Raw genomic sequence first — 15,872 nt, forward strand, 5'->3', positions numbered from 1 at the left:
CCAATGGACCACACTGCCGAAACGACGGTGCTAGCGTCGTGATGTGAGCGTACAAAGAGCGACGTCGTCGTCTCGACAGTGCACTTTTGTGGGGTCACGACAGTGGCGTAGCCAGAACTTGATGTACGTAAGTTCGTGCATGCGTTTGTATGTGTGCGTGTCCCCATGCAAAAATGAAAACATTCGGGGGGAGGGGGGTTTAACCACACCATCCCTGGCTACGTCAATGGCGCGTCGTCCTGAGTTTATCGCCTTTCTCTCGCGTCCGTTTTTCCGCGCATTTTCAAGCAATCAATCAGAACCAACTCGCCCTGTTTTCAATCCTGCTATACGTCAATGGGTCACGCATATTTACAACAGCCCCACAGGGGGTTATGGCCGCCCCCAAAGGAACCTTCTTCGGCACTAAAACTATCTAATAACTCTCGTCCCCGGCACTAAAACTCTTTAATAGAGAGTTTTAGTGCCGGGGACCCCAAGCGGCCCGCGTACGCACGCTCTTGCGTTCCTTTGTACTCCCAGCCGCATCCATGGAGAATACAAAGGAACGCAAGGGCTTACGTACGCAAGCCGCTTTGGGGCCCCGGCACTAAAACTCTCTATTGTTGAGCTGTGCACGCTGTATCTCTTTACCCTGCTTTTCCGCAGATAAACCTGGAAGGGAGGGATCGAGATACTCCTCTGTCATGTGCCACTTCGTATGAACGCCTTTCCGGAAGATGTCCCGGCTAAAATCCCTAGATTTCTTCCTCTTCCTTGCTAAGTACCGACAACCATTGAAACGCCACCGACGAATCTCAATGGTTAACGCTCGTTTTCGGTAGCCATCTTCTTCCTAACGCTTTTTCAGCACCTGGTGAAACGCGCCCCCGGTTCACTAATGACGGGGGAGTAGCGGGAAAAGAAAAGTGCGTCGCGTTCGCATATTGTCCGCTGAAAGGTGCGTGGCTAATGTACTTAGACGTACGTGGCTTTGTTAAATCTTCCAAGTCAGGAAGAACATGGCAGCAGGTGCCGGCTGCGCGTGAGGGAGGGTTGGGAGAGGAGGCAGTTGTCGGTACTTAGGCAGAAATGGAAAAATCTAAGGACTTTAGTCCCGGCCATTACTTGAAGGGCTTTAGAGTGCCCGTGAGTCATCGGCAGTCTCGTAATGGGAGGGGTAGGGAGTTCTCGAAATGTGGCTTTTCGTTTCCTCTACCTACTGTCTCTCACTCCCTCTCCCTCTACAACGCGGCGTCACGCCTTCCTAACTTCAAGCCACTCGTCTTTCATCGTGTGATCGCTCAAACCACGTGGTTCTCTGCACGTCACACTCCCAGCAGCCTCCACAACCCCTGTCCACCACCAACTGACAGTTGCACTGGTTGTGTACCCGTCAGCAGCGATGTCGGGGCGGATGAGATTCAGGACGACCTCCGCAAAAGCACACCACCAGAAGACGGCGCGAACTAAGCGAGCGACCGGAGGCTCGTCCTCATCTGAGCTGGATCTTGAGATGGAACCATTCTCGTCGACACCGTTCACGAGTGCTACGCTTCTGACTGCACGGCACAGTAAAAAACTGGTATGTAACCACAAACCTTCCCTTCTTTTACGGCGTTAGTGGTATGTTGAAGTAAGCATAAGGCAAAATCAAAGGTGCATATAAAACACGCAATCTTCCGCCATGCGATGCGGAATACACACAGTGTGTTCGCACAGATTACCGAAGCGAAAAGTAGATAGGCGTGCCAAGTTCCAGGCCGTAGAGACAGCTTTTCATACCACAGCAATTAGTACGTGTTAACCAGGGGCGTAAACACTGACACTGACTCGCCCAAGAAGTTATCCTGAAGACATTTTTCGAGTCGCCGTGAAGACGCGCTATCGAAGGTACGGGCATATCACAAGGTCCTTGGAGCTTGAGCCACCGGGAAAGACGGTGCAGTCAGTCAATCGGTCGGGCGCGAATGCCGGTTAACGTGAAGGGACTCAACACAGTCGCTTTCTGTGCTCGGTCAGTATCCGAGAATTCTTTCTTCTGGATAACTGCGATTATCATGAGTAACTAAGGCGGATGAAAGCCTTTTCTGGACGCACTGTTCTGTGTTTCTTTCTGTGTGTTCCGTCTTTTTTACGCTGTTTAATCTTTCTTGAGATATAGGCAATCGCCTCCTAGCCGATCTTTGGCGTAGCCAGAGGGGTTAGAAGGGTTCAAGCTCCCCCGATATTTTTGAACTTTGTATATATAAATGCATGTATACATGCACACATACAAACACACGAACAAACATAAAATGGGGTCGGACGCCCCCAGAAATGAATTTCTGGCTACGCCCCTGTCGCAGATACATACATTTATCAACAGACGTTCAGCAAGGAAATTTCATTCCCTTGCTGAACACAGGCCCGGTGTGCCACCACCTGGCTACGCCACCTGGCAGTAGTAGTAGTGTTCAATGAAGAAGCCACAGAAAGTATGGCTGTCTTGCGCAAAGAAATAACGAGGGAAGGGGTCAAGGGGAGCGCGAACTTTCAACTATTTATTCAACATTTTGTACATTGAATATATAGGCACAGACAGCCATAGTTTCTGTGGCTTTTTCATTCAACATGAACCGACTAGCCCAGCAACGTGTACTTCTAGCAGTAGTAGTGGTTGTTTGAGGAGGTTGTTGTGGTTCTGTGGAGGAAAAGACGCCTATTTCTGCAGCCCTATCGGGAGCACGGCGCAGCGTCTTGGGGGAGGGGGAAGGAGGAATGATAGAGGATAGAAGTGTGCAGGGTGTCGTTGAGGCTCGTTCACCATGGCCGGAGCAGCAAGCAAGCCGGTAGCAAGAGCAGGGGCAGCACGGTCCCAGCTCATTGGTAGATGGCTATTCTTGTCTCGTCCAGGAACTCCACCAGGCTCCGGAGGGCTGGCAGGTGGGGACGGGACGGGAAGAGCAGGTGTTCCAGCGTGTAGGCAGGCAGGCCTTGTCTCCGGTAGGCCGCAGTGACCCTAGCGGAGAGACAGGGCTAGGGTGGCTAGCATGGCGCTTCAGCCAACATGGGAATTAGGAACAGGGCCTGCCTGCCTCCACACTGGAACACGAAACTCGGCGCAGCATCTTTGGGGGAGGGGAAAGGGGAGTGAAAGGACAGAGCAGAAAGGGCAGGTCACTTTCTCGAGAAACCCACAACACCGAGCCCCATGAGAAAAACCGGTCGGTGCCTGGCGTCATTGGGAACCCAGTATCTCCTGCATTTGAGGCGGACGCCCTGCGACTTTACTAAGTGCCTTTTTCTCTTCTCCTCTAACCACAAACAACAACAACTTTACCAGCCTCTGCAGTGTTTGAAAGACCGTTTTGTAACAATGCATGGCTAAAATCCCATTTTTTGGAGGTGCGAAAGTTTACCCCCTCCCATGGATGGATGCTATGAGCGTCCCCTTTATAACGGGGCGGTGACATGTCTGCCACCAGGCTCGAAGGCGAAAAAAAAAAGAGAAAGAAGAAAAAAACTTCCTTGTTTCATGTTGTCCTAACGCCTTATCTACATTGATTAAATCTATGTTATTATACCAAAAAATATAAATTCACGGTCCATCTCTCTGCCTCTTAAGGCAGAATGACCTTTTTTTTTTCCCAATTATTTATTTTTGTACTTTATCTCTACTTTTCTGCCACCAATACTCTAACCGTCTCTTACTTATTTCTCTAACCGTCTCTTACTTAGCTTTCCATTGTTGTCCCTAAAACCCAAGGCTTCATGTAGACTCGTGCCCACACGTATACCTGGGTGAATATCGCCACATTCAATCAGTACATGTTCCATCGTTTCCTTAGTTCCCCCGCAGCATGTACATTGTTCTTCTTCGTTACTGAATCTCGCTTTATAACTACGCGTTCTAAGGCAGCCCGACCTTGCTTCAAACAGTAAAGCGCTTCCCCTTGAATTATCATAAAACCTTTCCCTCCTTATTTAGTTTTTTCCTTTTCGGTAGTTACTCAGAGCCGGCTTCTTTTCCATCGCTGTCATCCAATAAGTCCTCTCCGCCTCTCTGACCTTCCGCTTAATGCTCCTTGTTGCCATATCTCCCGCACTGCTAGCCGTATATTTACTGGTGAGCCTCCTAGTTCTTTTTCTCCACTGCGTGTCAACGCTTTTTCTATACAAATACCTGAAAACCTTCTCTGCCCATCTACTCTCCTTCATTTTCCTCAGCCTCTCTTCGAATCTCATTTTGTTCTGCGCTTCCCTCACTTCAAAGCCTGTCCATCCCATATCGCCCTTTACCGCCTCATTTGTCGTCTTCCCGTGAGCGCCCAACGCGAGGCGGCCCACCGTCCTTTGATTTACGTCCATTCCTGATTGCACCTCTGACTTCATGCACACCACTGAGTTCCCAAATGTAAGCCCCGGAACCATCACACCTTTCCACAGCCCTCGAAGCACCTCGTACCTATTGTATCCCCATAAAGCTCTGTGCTTCATAATTGCAGCATTCCTCTTTCCCTTTGCTACCGATGCTTTCTCTTGTACCTCCATATATCTATCCCCCTCATTTACCCATACTCCGAGGTACTTGTACTCGCTTACCCTCGGTATTTTTTGGAGCTGGCAGATCGTTCCTGCCAGCTCCCTCACAACAGACGTGGGAACAAAGAGAACAACGGATAAGAGCGCCCGATCAGAGACTACAGCCTTACTACAGAGAGTCCTCCTCACATGGGCTGAAAGGGCCGTTCCTCGTGAGGAGCCATCCTAGTTCTCGGGCCTGCCAGGCATTATTTCAGCAGAATGTATTTAATAAGGTCAGCACTGCTACTGCCGCTACAAACTACAATTACTACAATGTACACGAGCTTAAAACAAGTGCTTTTTTTCAGTTTAGTTTAACAGCGGCAGGTGACGCAACAAGCGCTATATTCATTTGAAGTTAGATAACGCACGTAATTTTCTTCCATGACGTTCCAGCATAAGCTAATACCAACGTATAATTCAATACTCTTGAAATAATGGTATTGTTTACACTGGAGACTTTTTTTTTCTTGGTGGAATTACACCGTTCAGCGGCGCCACGCTTTGTCTACGCTTTCGGCTTAACGGTCTCTGGCTTAACGTAAGCCAAGCCAGGTGCTTAGCGTAGCTTGCGAAGTTTGTAGCGGTACGTGTGGTGCTTGCACTTGCACTACTGTCCAACCAAATGTAAACATAAGACTCGTGCTTCTCCACGCCCTAGGCAATCGCGATGGTTTGTCCCCTTCGTGGATAGCGTATGTTACCAGGTGGAGTGCCGCACTCCTCCATGCTGGGCGGCTGTGAAAGCAGTTAGCCCTTCCCATGTTTTCCCAGCACTCGGCTGAAAATTGTGGGCCAAGCTGAGGAAACGTGAGTGTTTTCACTTTCTTGTCTGTTGTCACGGTTGTGGCTAGCCTTCAACGCAGCACATACATCGTACATACGGACGTAAGTGACTAATCGGGCACTTGCCTGTACTGTAGCGCACTCCGCAGGCGATGTCCACCGCGGCTGCAGCTGGCGCGGCCGCGGCGCCTGGCCAGAATAACCAGCAAGGATCATCTGGTGGTGAGCCCAATCGTCAAAACAACCTGCAGCGGATAGCGCAGAAAAAGGCACAGGTCAAGAGTTGGCCGCTCAACAAAAAGCTCGAGAAGCTTGCCATCTATTCCTCGTGCAAGGTTCGTTGTTTCGGTTACTGTTTTGCGTGCTGCCCGCGCAAGTTACAAAGTACTGTTTTGTTTCGTGGCGCGCATCCCTGTATTTTCATCATGTGAGCATGATTTACTGACGACAATGAAAGGATTAGGTGTTTACCTAGCTCATTTTTTAATGCCCGAGGTGCCTGCATTCTAAGCTCCAGAGGGTGACATTCGTAAGAGTACGTAGCAGGATTAAAAGACAACTGATAAGGTTGTACTAACACATGTTTATGAGCTAATAATACCGATTCTTGATTAAAACGTTCGGCGAGTATAAATTATGAGAGCGATCATGCAATCCCAGGACTTGTAAATCTCTTCACGCTACTGGTGCTGCAATTTCTAGTACTTAATATATCCGCTTAACGTAATTTGCAATGTCATTTTATTTGATTGAAAATAAAATTTTATTGGGGCTTGCCTGTTGCTTTGCGTTATGTATCTGCGTGATTCAGTACAAAAACATTCCTGTACGTTTAAGCGAAGTTGTTATGCATCACACTGCTCTACTTAAGGTTACCGTTGTTTGTTTGCGAATTAATATTTTGTGTGCCAAAGCCCATTAATTACTTCACATACACACCTAGGTAGGCAAAAAAAAAAAAGTGGAGCTCACTAGGACTCTCTCACTAGGACTCACTAAGGTCACATTCGGACTCAGACTCATTAACATTTTCCTCAAATGGACTCACTTGGACTCAGACTCCCTAATTTTTTTTCTCAACTGGGCTCATTCGGACTCCACCTCACCAAAATATTACTCACCTGGACTCGCCCAGGCTCAGACTTACGGCTTGATCTGAGTCTGAGTGAGTCGACTCATGAGCGAGTTTGCTAACCATTGCATACACATAGCATGTATTTTCAACCATATCGTGTACCCAAATATCTTCACGCTGCTGTTGCTGCAATTTCTAGTATAATATATCCGCTTAAGGTAATTTGCAATTACCTTTACGGGCACATCTTTTATCTGCCATCTATTATGAATTTAATGTAAGACAGCTTGTGCAATCTTTGAGCTTTGGAGATTGATAATTTGATTTCATGCATTGAAACAAATGATTTCGTCATGGTTGGAACTTATCGATGAGCCAGTTTTTTTTTTTTTTTATGCAATAGGCTGATGATTGCAAGTGCAATGGTTGGAAGAATCCCAACCCCCCACAGACACCACAGCGCCCGGAAGGACCACAGCCCCTGGCTAATCTAAATGACCCATGTCGTAGCTGCAGTCACATATTGGGTAAGTGTAGCATCTGGTGCACAGCCGTTGTAGTTGTGTGTAAACCAGCTCGTGAGGATTTTTTGTATGACTAGTCATGGAACTCTTGCTGAAGGGTGGTCACATACATTTTGCCCACCATCCAGCACTGGCACATCCAGTTGCTGCTATGAGGCACTATTCAGAAGTTTTTGTGTGCATTGCAGGGGGTGCTGTTTTACAGCTAGGGTTTCGATCTAATAATCGTCTTCAGATTGCTCCAAGCATAGCAGACTTTTAAAGTCAGCATGTGGGATTCTACTTAAATGTGCCTCTTTTAATTCTTGTGCAACATTTTAACCCACGTAATCCCACCAGTAATCCCACGTACATTAAAGGGCTCCTAAACCACCCAGAGGTCGAAATTTAGTTATGGTGTTGCAGTTGTGCTCGAGTCTTCAACAAACATGCAGCCGCGAGAATTTATACCACGCTTTATGTTTATATATGCGTTAGAGTAATAAAAAAGTTGTAAGAAAAGTAACGTGGAAAGTAATCGATTACTCTGGTCTAATTTTTCGATTACTTTCCTGAGGCTGTAATTTGTAATTGTAATCGGTTACTTTTTTGCAGTAACGTGTACAAGTCTGGTTCATTGTAATGGCATTCTGAACTCGATGCGCGCACTTACTTGAAATTTAAAAAGAATGATCGGAGGTGGTTTAGAAGCCCTTTAAGAAACTGAATTTGATCAACATATTCGTTTGTGTACTCAGTTGACTTAAAGCTGTAAAAGATCTTTTAAATACTACTTCAAGTACGTTGGCGAGGATGTTCATTTGCTCAAAGATGGGCCTGGGTGACAAATATATGGCTAAAAATACCATGCATTGTCAATATATAATCATAAACTTTTCTTGCAGGAGCGCATGTATCTCACCTTGAAAATGCTCCTGACGAAGAGCTGAACAGGCTTCTTGGAATTGTCGTTGATGTTGAAAACATGTTCATGTGTGTCCATAGGGAAGAGGATGCAGACACAAAACAAGTATACTACTATTTATTCAAGGTCAGTGCTCCCGTTTGTTTAATAAATTATAACTTTAGCTCCGAGCTTACTGTTCACTTATGAGCTTTAAATTTGCTTTCTTACCTTGATACTAAAGAAGGCAGCCAATTGTGGTATCAGACGCATACATATTTTGTCTTGACAGCTGTCTTGTGTGTCATTCCAAGGCTCTACGATGTCTTGCAACATAGAGTTTCCTTTCATTTTGCTTTTGAATACTAAATTAATGTTGTACCTGACGTAGGAGACTGGTAATATGTAACGTATGTGTTCTTTAATGTTTATGGGGGGACTTACTAGGCTGCATTGCGCATACTTGCTTTTGGTCAAGTTAACCCCTTCAGACGCCAACTATGAAGAACTGTCTGTAAATGCGTCAAATCGATACAACGTTATTTCAAGGCACACGGTACTCCATTGCAACAAAAATAACGTCTTAGTACGTTTACATATGTGTGTTATAGTAATTAACCCCTATTAAATTGTAATTAAATATCTATTTATTTTGCAGTCATTCATGCTCTGTTTTTGCATAAACAGAAACTTCAGGCTAGAAATGTAGTCCAAATTCGTTTCCGGTTATGTCCATTTCGAGTAAAGAAAAATTACGCTTTTGACGGGGCTCGTGGGAAGCGGCACATCGAACAATTAATTGAACATGGCGGTGCCTTCAGCAAAGTGATCATATACAACAGTACATGACAAAGTGAATTTAAGTGTAGACAAATTTGTTATGCAGGAGGTTCAAGTCATCCAAAGCTCAATGTATCTTGCTCTTTCTTAGCCCCTAATCGATACAGTTAGCAAAAGCAAATAGTGTACACAATTGTGCACATAGCGTCTCAAAGGGTTAATGAAGCACCATAAATGAAGAGACAATAAACACACACTGCGAGATAGCATTCAGCATGGACTACAAACCGGAAGCTGTGTTGACTTCCTTATAATTTCAAGTATATCTGGCGTATGGGTGATATACTTTGGTACAGCTTGCATGAACAACCATTTCTTGTGTTGCAGCTTTTGCGGAAAAGCATCCTTCTAATGACACGGCCCACTGTGGAAGGCCCCTTGGGAAACCCACCTTTTGAGAAACCGAGCATCGCTAAGGTGACTATATTTCTTGTGGACACAAACATATGTACCTATTCTACCTCTGCCAGTTGCTCTCGTATCTAGCAACTGTGACCTGATGTACTTTAAAATATTCCTTGAACAGGCGGTGATAAACTTTGTGATGTACAAGTTTGGCCACCTGTCCCAGAAAGAGTGGCAAACCATGTACGACCTTGCCAAGATGTTTCTGCACTGCCTCAACCACTGGAAGCTGGAGACACCATCAGCTAGAAAGCAGCAGCGGCAGCACTCATCTAATGAGGATGCAGCTGCCTACAAGATAAATTATACTAGGTTAGTTCATGCAAAGTTTTTTGTCGAATGTCTTATTGGATTAGCAAAACTTCTTTTATTATTCTTTAACATTAAAAAAGAATGTGTTGGTAACAGCCTGCCATCACCGTTACATGGGTAGTTCTTGTAACTTAACCATTATGCACATGCACTGTTAACATTGTGTTAAGCATTGACTAAACTGCTTCTGAAAATCTGAGCTGTTCTGAAGATTTAGAGGGATACTGACCAAAGTTGTTGCCGCCAAGATTTTTCAGCCATACTGAGAGATTAGGTGCTGAAATCGATAGACACAACCTTCATTTCAGGCAGAAACTAGAGAAAAATAATGAATTTAATACGTTTTTCACAAACTGCCACATCTAGCGGCCGTGCCGTGGACTAGAGGAGGGGACGTTTGGGGACATTTTATGCACCAGAAACGGGCATGCCAACAATTCCAGCCGTTGTATGCGTCTCTTAACCCGCTCAGCTCCGACTACGGTTTCGAGAACCACTACGAACGGCACCGGCATTGAACAATACTCCTGGCTGGGGTAAAGCATCAGCACCTTTGTGGAAGGGGGAGAGTGAGATCAAAGGAGAGGTGGAGAAAGGGAAGAGAAGGACAGAAACATGTGCACCCTGCAGGCGCCTCGGTGAATGTGACGTCACGGCTTGCGCTGGCGTGCAGCTGCCACGCGCTGACAATCCACCAAAAATACGGCCAACTGTTCGAAAATACGTGAAATACACTCCGTTTATTGGAACAGTCGCGTCTTCCGAGTAAAATTTCGATGTTCTCGTCGGTTTTTCCAATTTTTGTTCAGTATCCCTTTAATCACTTGAGACTAAGGAATTTAGGTAGTACTTACCGTAAAATCCCGAGCAAGCGCCCCCTTTCCTTTTTCGGGAGACTTGAAATATGCGCCAATGGCCGAACAAGTGCCGTCCCCCCTCCTCCTCCTCCATTTATTTTCGACCTGTTCTCCGCTACAGAATCCTGCAGCAGCAGTTTCCAGGAACCCAAGTTCGGAAAGTCTTTAGATATGTGCATGATTTCTTAGTATTTTTACAGTGTGGTGTCTGGGGGGGTTGCATTCCGAATTGTCATAAATTGTCAGAACATTTGAAGAATGTATTTCTTTACCCCCTTGTCATAATGTGTGAAATTTCACACCAGGATTCCCTCCGGTTCAGTAAAAACAGTAAATGCATGCGTAATAAATAAAGTATTTCATTAGAAGCACTTCCTAGCGGCTCTTCCAACGCTACCTTGAATTTTGGTCCGCGATCGATCAAGGGCCCCCCTCCAAATCTTGTCCCATTATCTTTCACCATAGGGGGTGGGGGCGCTTGCTCAGCATTTTACGGTAGGTGAACTTCAATCGCATTTGCCATCTTGTCACTTTTGCTACATGTTGCTGCTTTGCTTTCGTTCTGTGATATGCCTCATTATCATGTGGACTTTCCTCACTTTGTGGCATCATAGAGAAGGTGCCACTGTTTTGTGCTGCACTGAACTCGTCACCAAAGTGTTGCCAAAGCCAGACCCAAAACTGGTCCGCTTATATGGGATAACCGTACGATCTTACTTGTGTTGCAGGTGGTTGTGCTTCTGCCATGTGCCAGCGTTCTGCGACAGCTTGCCTCATTCAGAGACAACCATCATCTTCGGTCGTACGCTACTGCGCTCCGTGTTCCAGACAATGCGGCGCCAACTGCTGGACAAGTTTCGAGCCGAAAAGGACAAGATGCCACCAGAGAAGAGAACTCTTGTGCTCACTCATTTTCCAAGGTATGTGTATTATATAGTGGTAAATAGCTCTGGGAAACAGCTTACTGACTGAGGTGGCTGGAGTTTTCCCTTGTGTAAAGTGAAGTCTTTGTCAACCTCGACTAGACAAATCGATAGATGGGCTTATGAGTGGCTCCTTTGAAAGCATGTGGCAAACGTAGCCACATTACACTTCTCTGTGTCTGTTTTTAGTCTGTATGATAAACGTGGTTCATGCTGACAATCCATTCATAGCGTGAGGTAGTTTTTTGTCCTAGTAAAGTAAAATTCCTATCATTTCATGCTTCCCTATATACCAATTTTCCATTCATGTTTTACTAGTTTCCACCGTGCTTTCACTTATCCATCCCTTCTGTTCATAGAAGCTAGGACCTCGAGCAGAATAACTGTGTTCTTGTTTAATTGTTGGTGTGTTCTTGTCACTGTCTTTTGACTACTCGATTTTGAGGTTGTCACGCTAGATGGGCAAACCTCTATATTACTTGTCCCTCCTGCAAGGACTGTATTCTCAGTCCTTGTGTGAGGTACTCTACATTTCCCTCTGATTTTTCATGCTGTTAAATGATGGATGTGCCCAACCCAATGTTTGATGTTTGTGCAGTTTATGAATCCCAGAATGTTTTAGGCGTCTGTTCGCACATGTATATAAGTGTTTCAAGTGGTGCATTGGGTATAATAAGGCACCCGTGTTGCAACTGAGGCTTCCTTTTTCTTATTACTCACAGGTTTCTGTCGGTGCTTGAGGAAGAAGTTTATGGAAACAATTCCCCCATATGGGATCCCGACTTCAAGCAAACCCCTCTGAACTCTGCTACTAACACATCCGTTGACAGGGGTGAGTGATTCTCACTTTCTACGTAAGCGTGATCCCAATTGTAGTAGAAGTAAATTTACGAAATGTGCTTGTGTGCATAATATTGTATAAGATTATGCATAATGATGGACATAAGATTATGTGCATATAATTTGACCATTGCAAGCATACTGAGCAAGAGTTCCATGGGCAAGCAAACACATGTGAACCGTTAAGTGTACTTTAACAAGACCAGGTCATCGAAATAAGCCTTGACATCTTCGCTATTGCATGTTTCATGAGCCAGGCCTTTCTTTGGATCATAAGTTACATTCATAAAACAGACAAACTAAATGGTGGATTATAAGAGTGACATAGAATCCAGGAAATGCAGAATTCAGGAGTGGTACAGTCGAGCCCGACTATATCGAACCCGTTTATATCAAATTATCCCGTATATCGAACAATTTCTAAACACGTTAAATTTACATTGAGAATATATAGCAAAAGTTACTGTTACATCGAACGAAAATAGCAACGACAACCGATATATCAAACTCCATGTGCCTAAAAAGTGCCCCAGCAAGTTGGCTTTCCCTCGCGGTGGCGGGGAAAACTGCCGGCGCCACCCTGGAGAAAGTGGTTTAGACCCGGTTGTGCACGGGCGAACACCCCCCTGCAAGAAATGATCCTGGCCCGCTCGCAGCGCTTACAGCCAATCAGAGGCCGTCGTGCTTTCTCCGAGGCGCGGAGGCAGTAGAAGTGAGCGCCATTTTTTCTTTCTTTATGCTTGTGTGCCTGCTGCTGCCTGTTTTCCTCGAGTCCTCATTCAGCGTGGTCCGTGCTGGTGTTGTTGCCTGTTGGTGCTCTGTGAACTTTATTGGCGCGCTGTCGTCATGGCTTGTGCAAAGAGGCAGACTTTGCCGTTCGCCGCGAAACTCGAAATCATAAATCGGGTCGAGCGCGGTGAAAAGAAGTCCGACGTCGCCGCCGCGTACAAAATTCCAAGGAGCACCTTGAGTACTATCCTGAAGAACAAGGCAGACATCAGGGCCAAGTCGGACAAAAGGCCAGGTGCCCGTGGCGCCCGACGTGTGCGCACTGCTGTGTACGAAGATGTTGAAGCGGCCGTTTACAAATGGTTTGTGGACGTTCGGTCGCGAAACATCCCGGTGTCCGGCCCTATGATCGAGCAGAAAGCCAAGGACCTTGCTTTCCTGCTTGGCAGGAACGATTTCCAAGGCGGTTCAGGCTGGCTCCAACGGTTCAAAGAACGGCACGACATCGTTGGCAAAGCTGTTACAGGTGAAAGCAGAGCGGCGGACCTGGACAGCGTAGACAAATGGCTCGAGGAAAACTGGCGAGATATCGCAGCAAGATATCAAGCCCAAGATATCTTCAATGCGGATGAAACCGCTCTATTTTGGCAAATGTTGCCAAACAAGACACTTGCGTGTCGTGGTGACAAGACTTGCGGAGGCAAGGCAAACAAAGCTCGTGTGTCCGTGCTGTTGGCAGCTAATTTAGACGGATCGAAAAAGCTTCGAGCTCTGGTTATCGGGAAAAGCACGGCACCGCGGTGTTTTCGAAATGCACTGTCGCTTCCAGTTACCTATCGAGCAAACTCAAAAGCGTGGATGACCGGGGAGCTTTTCGGCAGGTGGCTATCGTCGTGGAATGATGATTTGGTAGGCGAAAATCGCAAGGTGTGCCTGCTCGTGGACAATTGTTCATCGCACCACTGCAGTACGACCTTCAGCAACATCGAGCTGCGTTTTTTGCCCCCAAACACTACGTCTGTACTGCAACCACTGGATCAAGGCGTTATACGCGCACTGAAAGCCGGCTATCGGAAGCGCCTGGTGGAGAGGCTGCTGCAGAACCTTCGTGTCGGCAGGGAGCTTAAGATTGACTTGCTCGGAGCTCTTTCTATGTTGAGTAGATCGTGGGCAGATGTCACGAAGGAGACGATCCAGAACTGCTTTAGGCATGCCGGCTTCCGCATGCCTGGTGATGACACCCCAAATTCCGATGACAGCATTGAAGACACCGCAGGTGTTTCCGCCGAAGTTTGGAGCGAGCTGGCAGAGTTCCCGGGAGCTATCGACGGATCGACATTCGACGAGTTCGTCAGTGCGGACGATGATGTCGCCATCATGGGTGAGCTACAAGATGAGGACTACGTTGCAGACGTCGTGCCGACCACGAGCCAAAGCGACAGCAATAAGGAAATTGACGATGGCCCATTGCCTACATCCTCCGAAGTGATTAGTGCACTTGCGTTGGTCCGTCGCTATTGCCTGAATGTGGAAGGTTGCGGCCTCAGCTGCTCCGACTCGTTGGACAACGTGGAGGCGTGCGTGCTGTCCCAGGCAGCGAAGTCGTTGACACAGAAGAAAATCCAGGACTATTTTGTTCCAAAGTAGGGCACGCAAGTAAGCCACCATATTAATAAAGTACTTTTCTTATTGTTATGTGCCTTTGTGTCAAAATCCTATAGCGGGCCTATATCGAATTATGCCATATATCGAACTAATAAACGTTTTTTGGCGAGTTCGATATACCCGGGTTCGACTGTATAGCATCCAGTGAGCTGGATCCAGTTAGCACACTCTGTTATGTGAATGTAAACTTGATATGCTTAATTACTATTTCACCTTTGGTAATTCAAAGTAATGCTGCATATTCTGGTTGAAGTAATGGAAGCTAAGTACACAAACTACGATTCTGCTGTGATCTGAACTGTGAACATGGTGGTTGTGCATAGAATTTTATTAGCGTGGTATTACTGCATATCTGCAGCCATAACGAGCAATGGAACCACCCATGCCAGAGCCGTTGAAAAGCAGTCGGCTGCGAATTCGCCCAGCTCGGCTACTGAAAATGGTACCACCTTCAGCATGAGCCCTGGTGCGCATGCGGCCAATCGTTCGTCGAAGTCCATCAGCACTTCTGATGCTCAGGGTGAGATGTCTGTGTGGTGTGTTTCGATTTTTGTTATAATTGTTGGCACGGCTTGAGCTGCCAGCTCTGCTAGTGTGCAACACTTCTGCACCACACCTTTGGGGCAATTTCATTGGCTTCAACCGTTGTGTTTCAGCTCACGGCATGACATTCAAATGCAGTAAGGTTGCACCTCAGCATAGTGCGCAGCTGCGTAAATTTTGACGTACATTGAAACGAGAGTGTCGGACTTTAGGGCACCACAGAACGTCAAGAAGTGCTGCAAAAGCAGGCATTGTTTTGACGCACTATTCGAGATGCTTTTCTAATCACTGGTGTTGGTGTAGTGTGGATGAGGCCAATGGGCCAAGGATAAAATTCAAGAAGTTGTGTGGTTCAAATACACTAAAGCAAATCATTTTTGAGGGCTACAGTCAAGGGAGGGAGGGGAATGAAAGGGCACCAATGAGTGCAAAGGCAGTGCAAAAGTCCAAAACTAGCAAGCTGCAGAAATCTGCAAAAAGTAGGGAAGTCAGACAAACAGGGAGGCAAGGCAAGAGTCATATTAAGCAGGTCTAGCCAGCATTTATTTAAGCGAACATTTTTCATTTGCAGGTGAAAAACGGCTGAATGAGGACAACCGCGTTCCAGAGCCTAAGAGACGCAAGATAGAAGGTAAGCGTCTGTATTGTTGTGGTGACTTTACTTACCTCTATAATTGTATCGGTGAAAAGTATTTAATACTGGCTCCCACTCCTTGCCCCTCCTCACGTGAAGTCTTCTTGTGAATAGTCACTGTTTCTTTAAAATGTTACAATTAATCGCCTTTTCATACAGTCAACTGCTGATTTTTTGGATGCCCGATTTCCCAGACATGCTTGAAAATTCAGACGCTTTCGTGGCACTGTCACCAGCCCCATAGACGTCAATGTATGAGAACGTCCGAAATTTCGGACGCTGCAACTCTTTGGCATCCAATTTTTCGGACT

The 15,872-nt window shown here is 46.3% G+C and overlaps 2 protein-coding genes across 2 annotated transcripts in view; both read left to right on the forward strand.

Annotated features, from left to right (window-relative positions):
* Window positions 1-15,872, forward strand: part of LOC119387985 (estradiol 17-beta-dehydrogenase 8) — a 169,286-nt gene that overhangs the window by 90,158 nt on the left and 63,256 nt on the right. The gene's annotated exons all lie outside the window — the stretch shown is intronic.
* The window catches only part of LOC119387989 (histone acetyltransferase KAT2A), a 37,404-nt gene continuing 26,624 nt past the window's right edge, over window positions 5,093-15,872 (forward strand). The window contains exons 1-10 of the mRNA XM_037655584.2: window positions 5,093-5,355; window positions 5,469-5,666; window positions 6,810-6,933; window positions 7,815-7,960; window positions 8,981-9,070; window positions 9,180-9,370; window positions 10,956-11,147; window positions 11,873-11,982; window positions 14,743-14,904; window positions 15,499-15,558. Of these exons, the coding sequence (XP_037511512.1) occupies window positions 5,484-5,666; window positions 6,810-6,933; window positions 7,815-7,960; window positions 8,981-9,070; window positions 9,180-9,370; window positions 10,956-11,147; window positions 11,873-11,982; window positions 14,743-14,904; window positions 15,499-15,558 (1,258 nt within the window). The 5' untranslated portion in view covers window positions 5,093-5,355; window positions 5,469-5,483. The remainder of the gene's footprint in view (window positions 5,356-5,468; window positions 5,667-6,809; window positions 6,934-7,814; window positions 7,961-8,980; window positions 9,071-9,179; window positions 9,371-10,955; window positions 11,148-11,872; window positions 11,983-14,742; window positions 14,905-15,498; window positions 15,559-15,872) is intronic.

This window comes from Rhipicephalus sanguineus, chromosome 3, assembly GCF_013339695.2.
Source record: "Rhipicephalus sanguineus isolate Rsan-2018 chromosome 3, BIME_Rsan_1.4, whole genome shotgun sequence".
Classification (NCBI taxonomy): domain Eukaryota; kingdom Metazoa; phylum Arthropoda; class Arachnida; order Ixodida; family Ixodidae; genus Rhipicephalus; species Rhipicephalus sanguineus.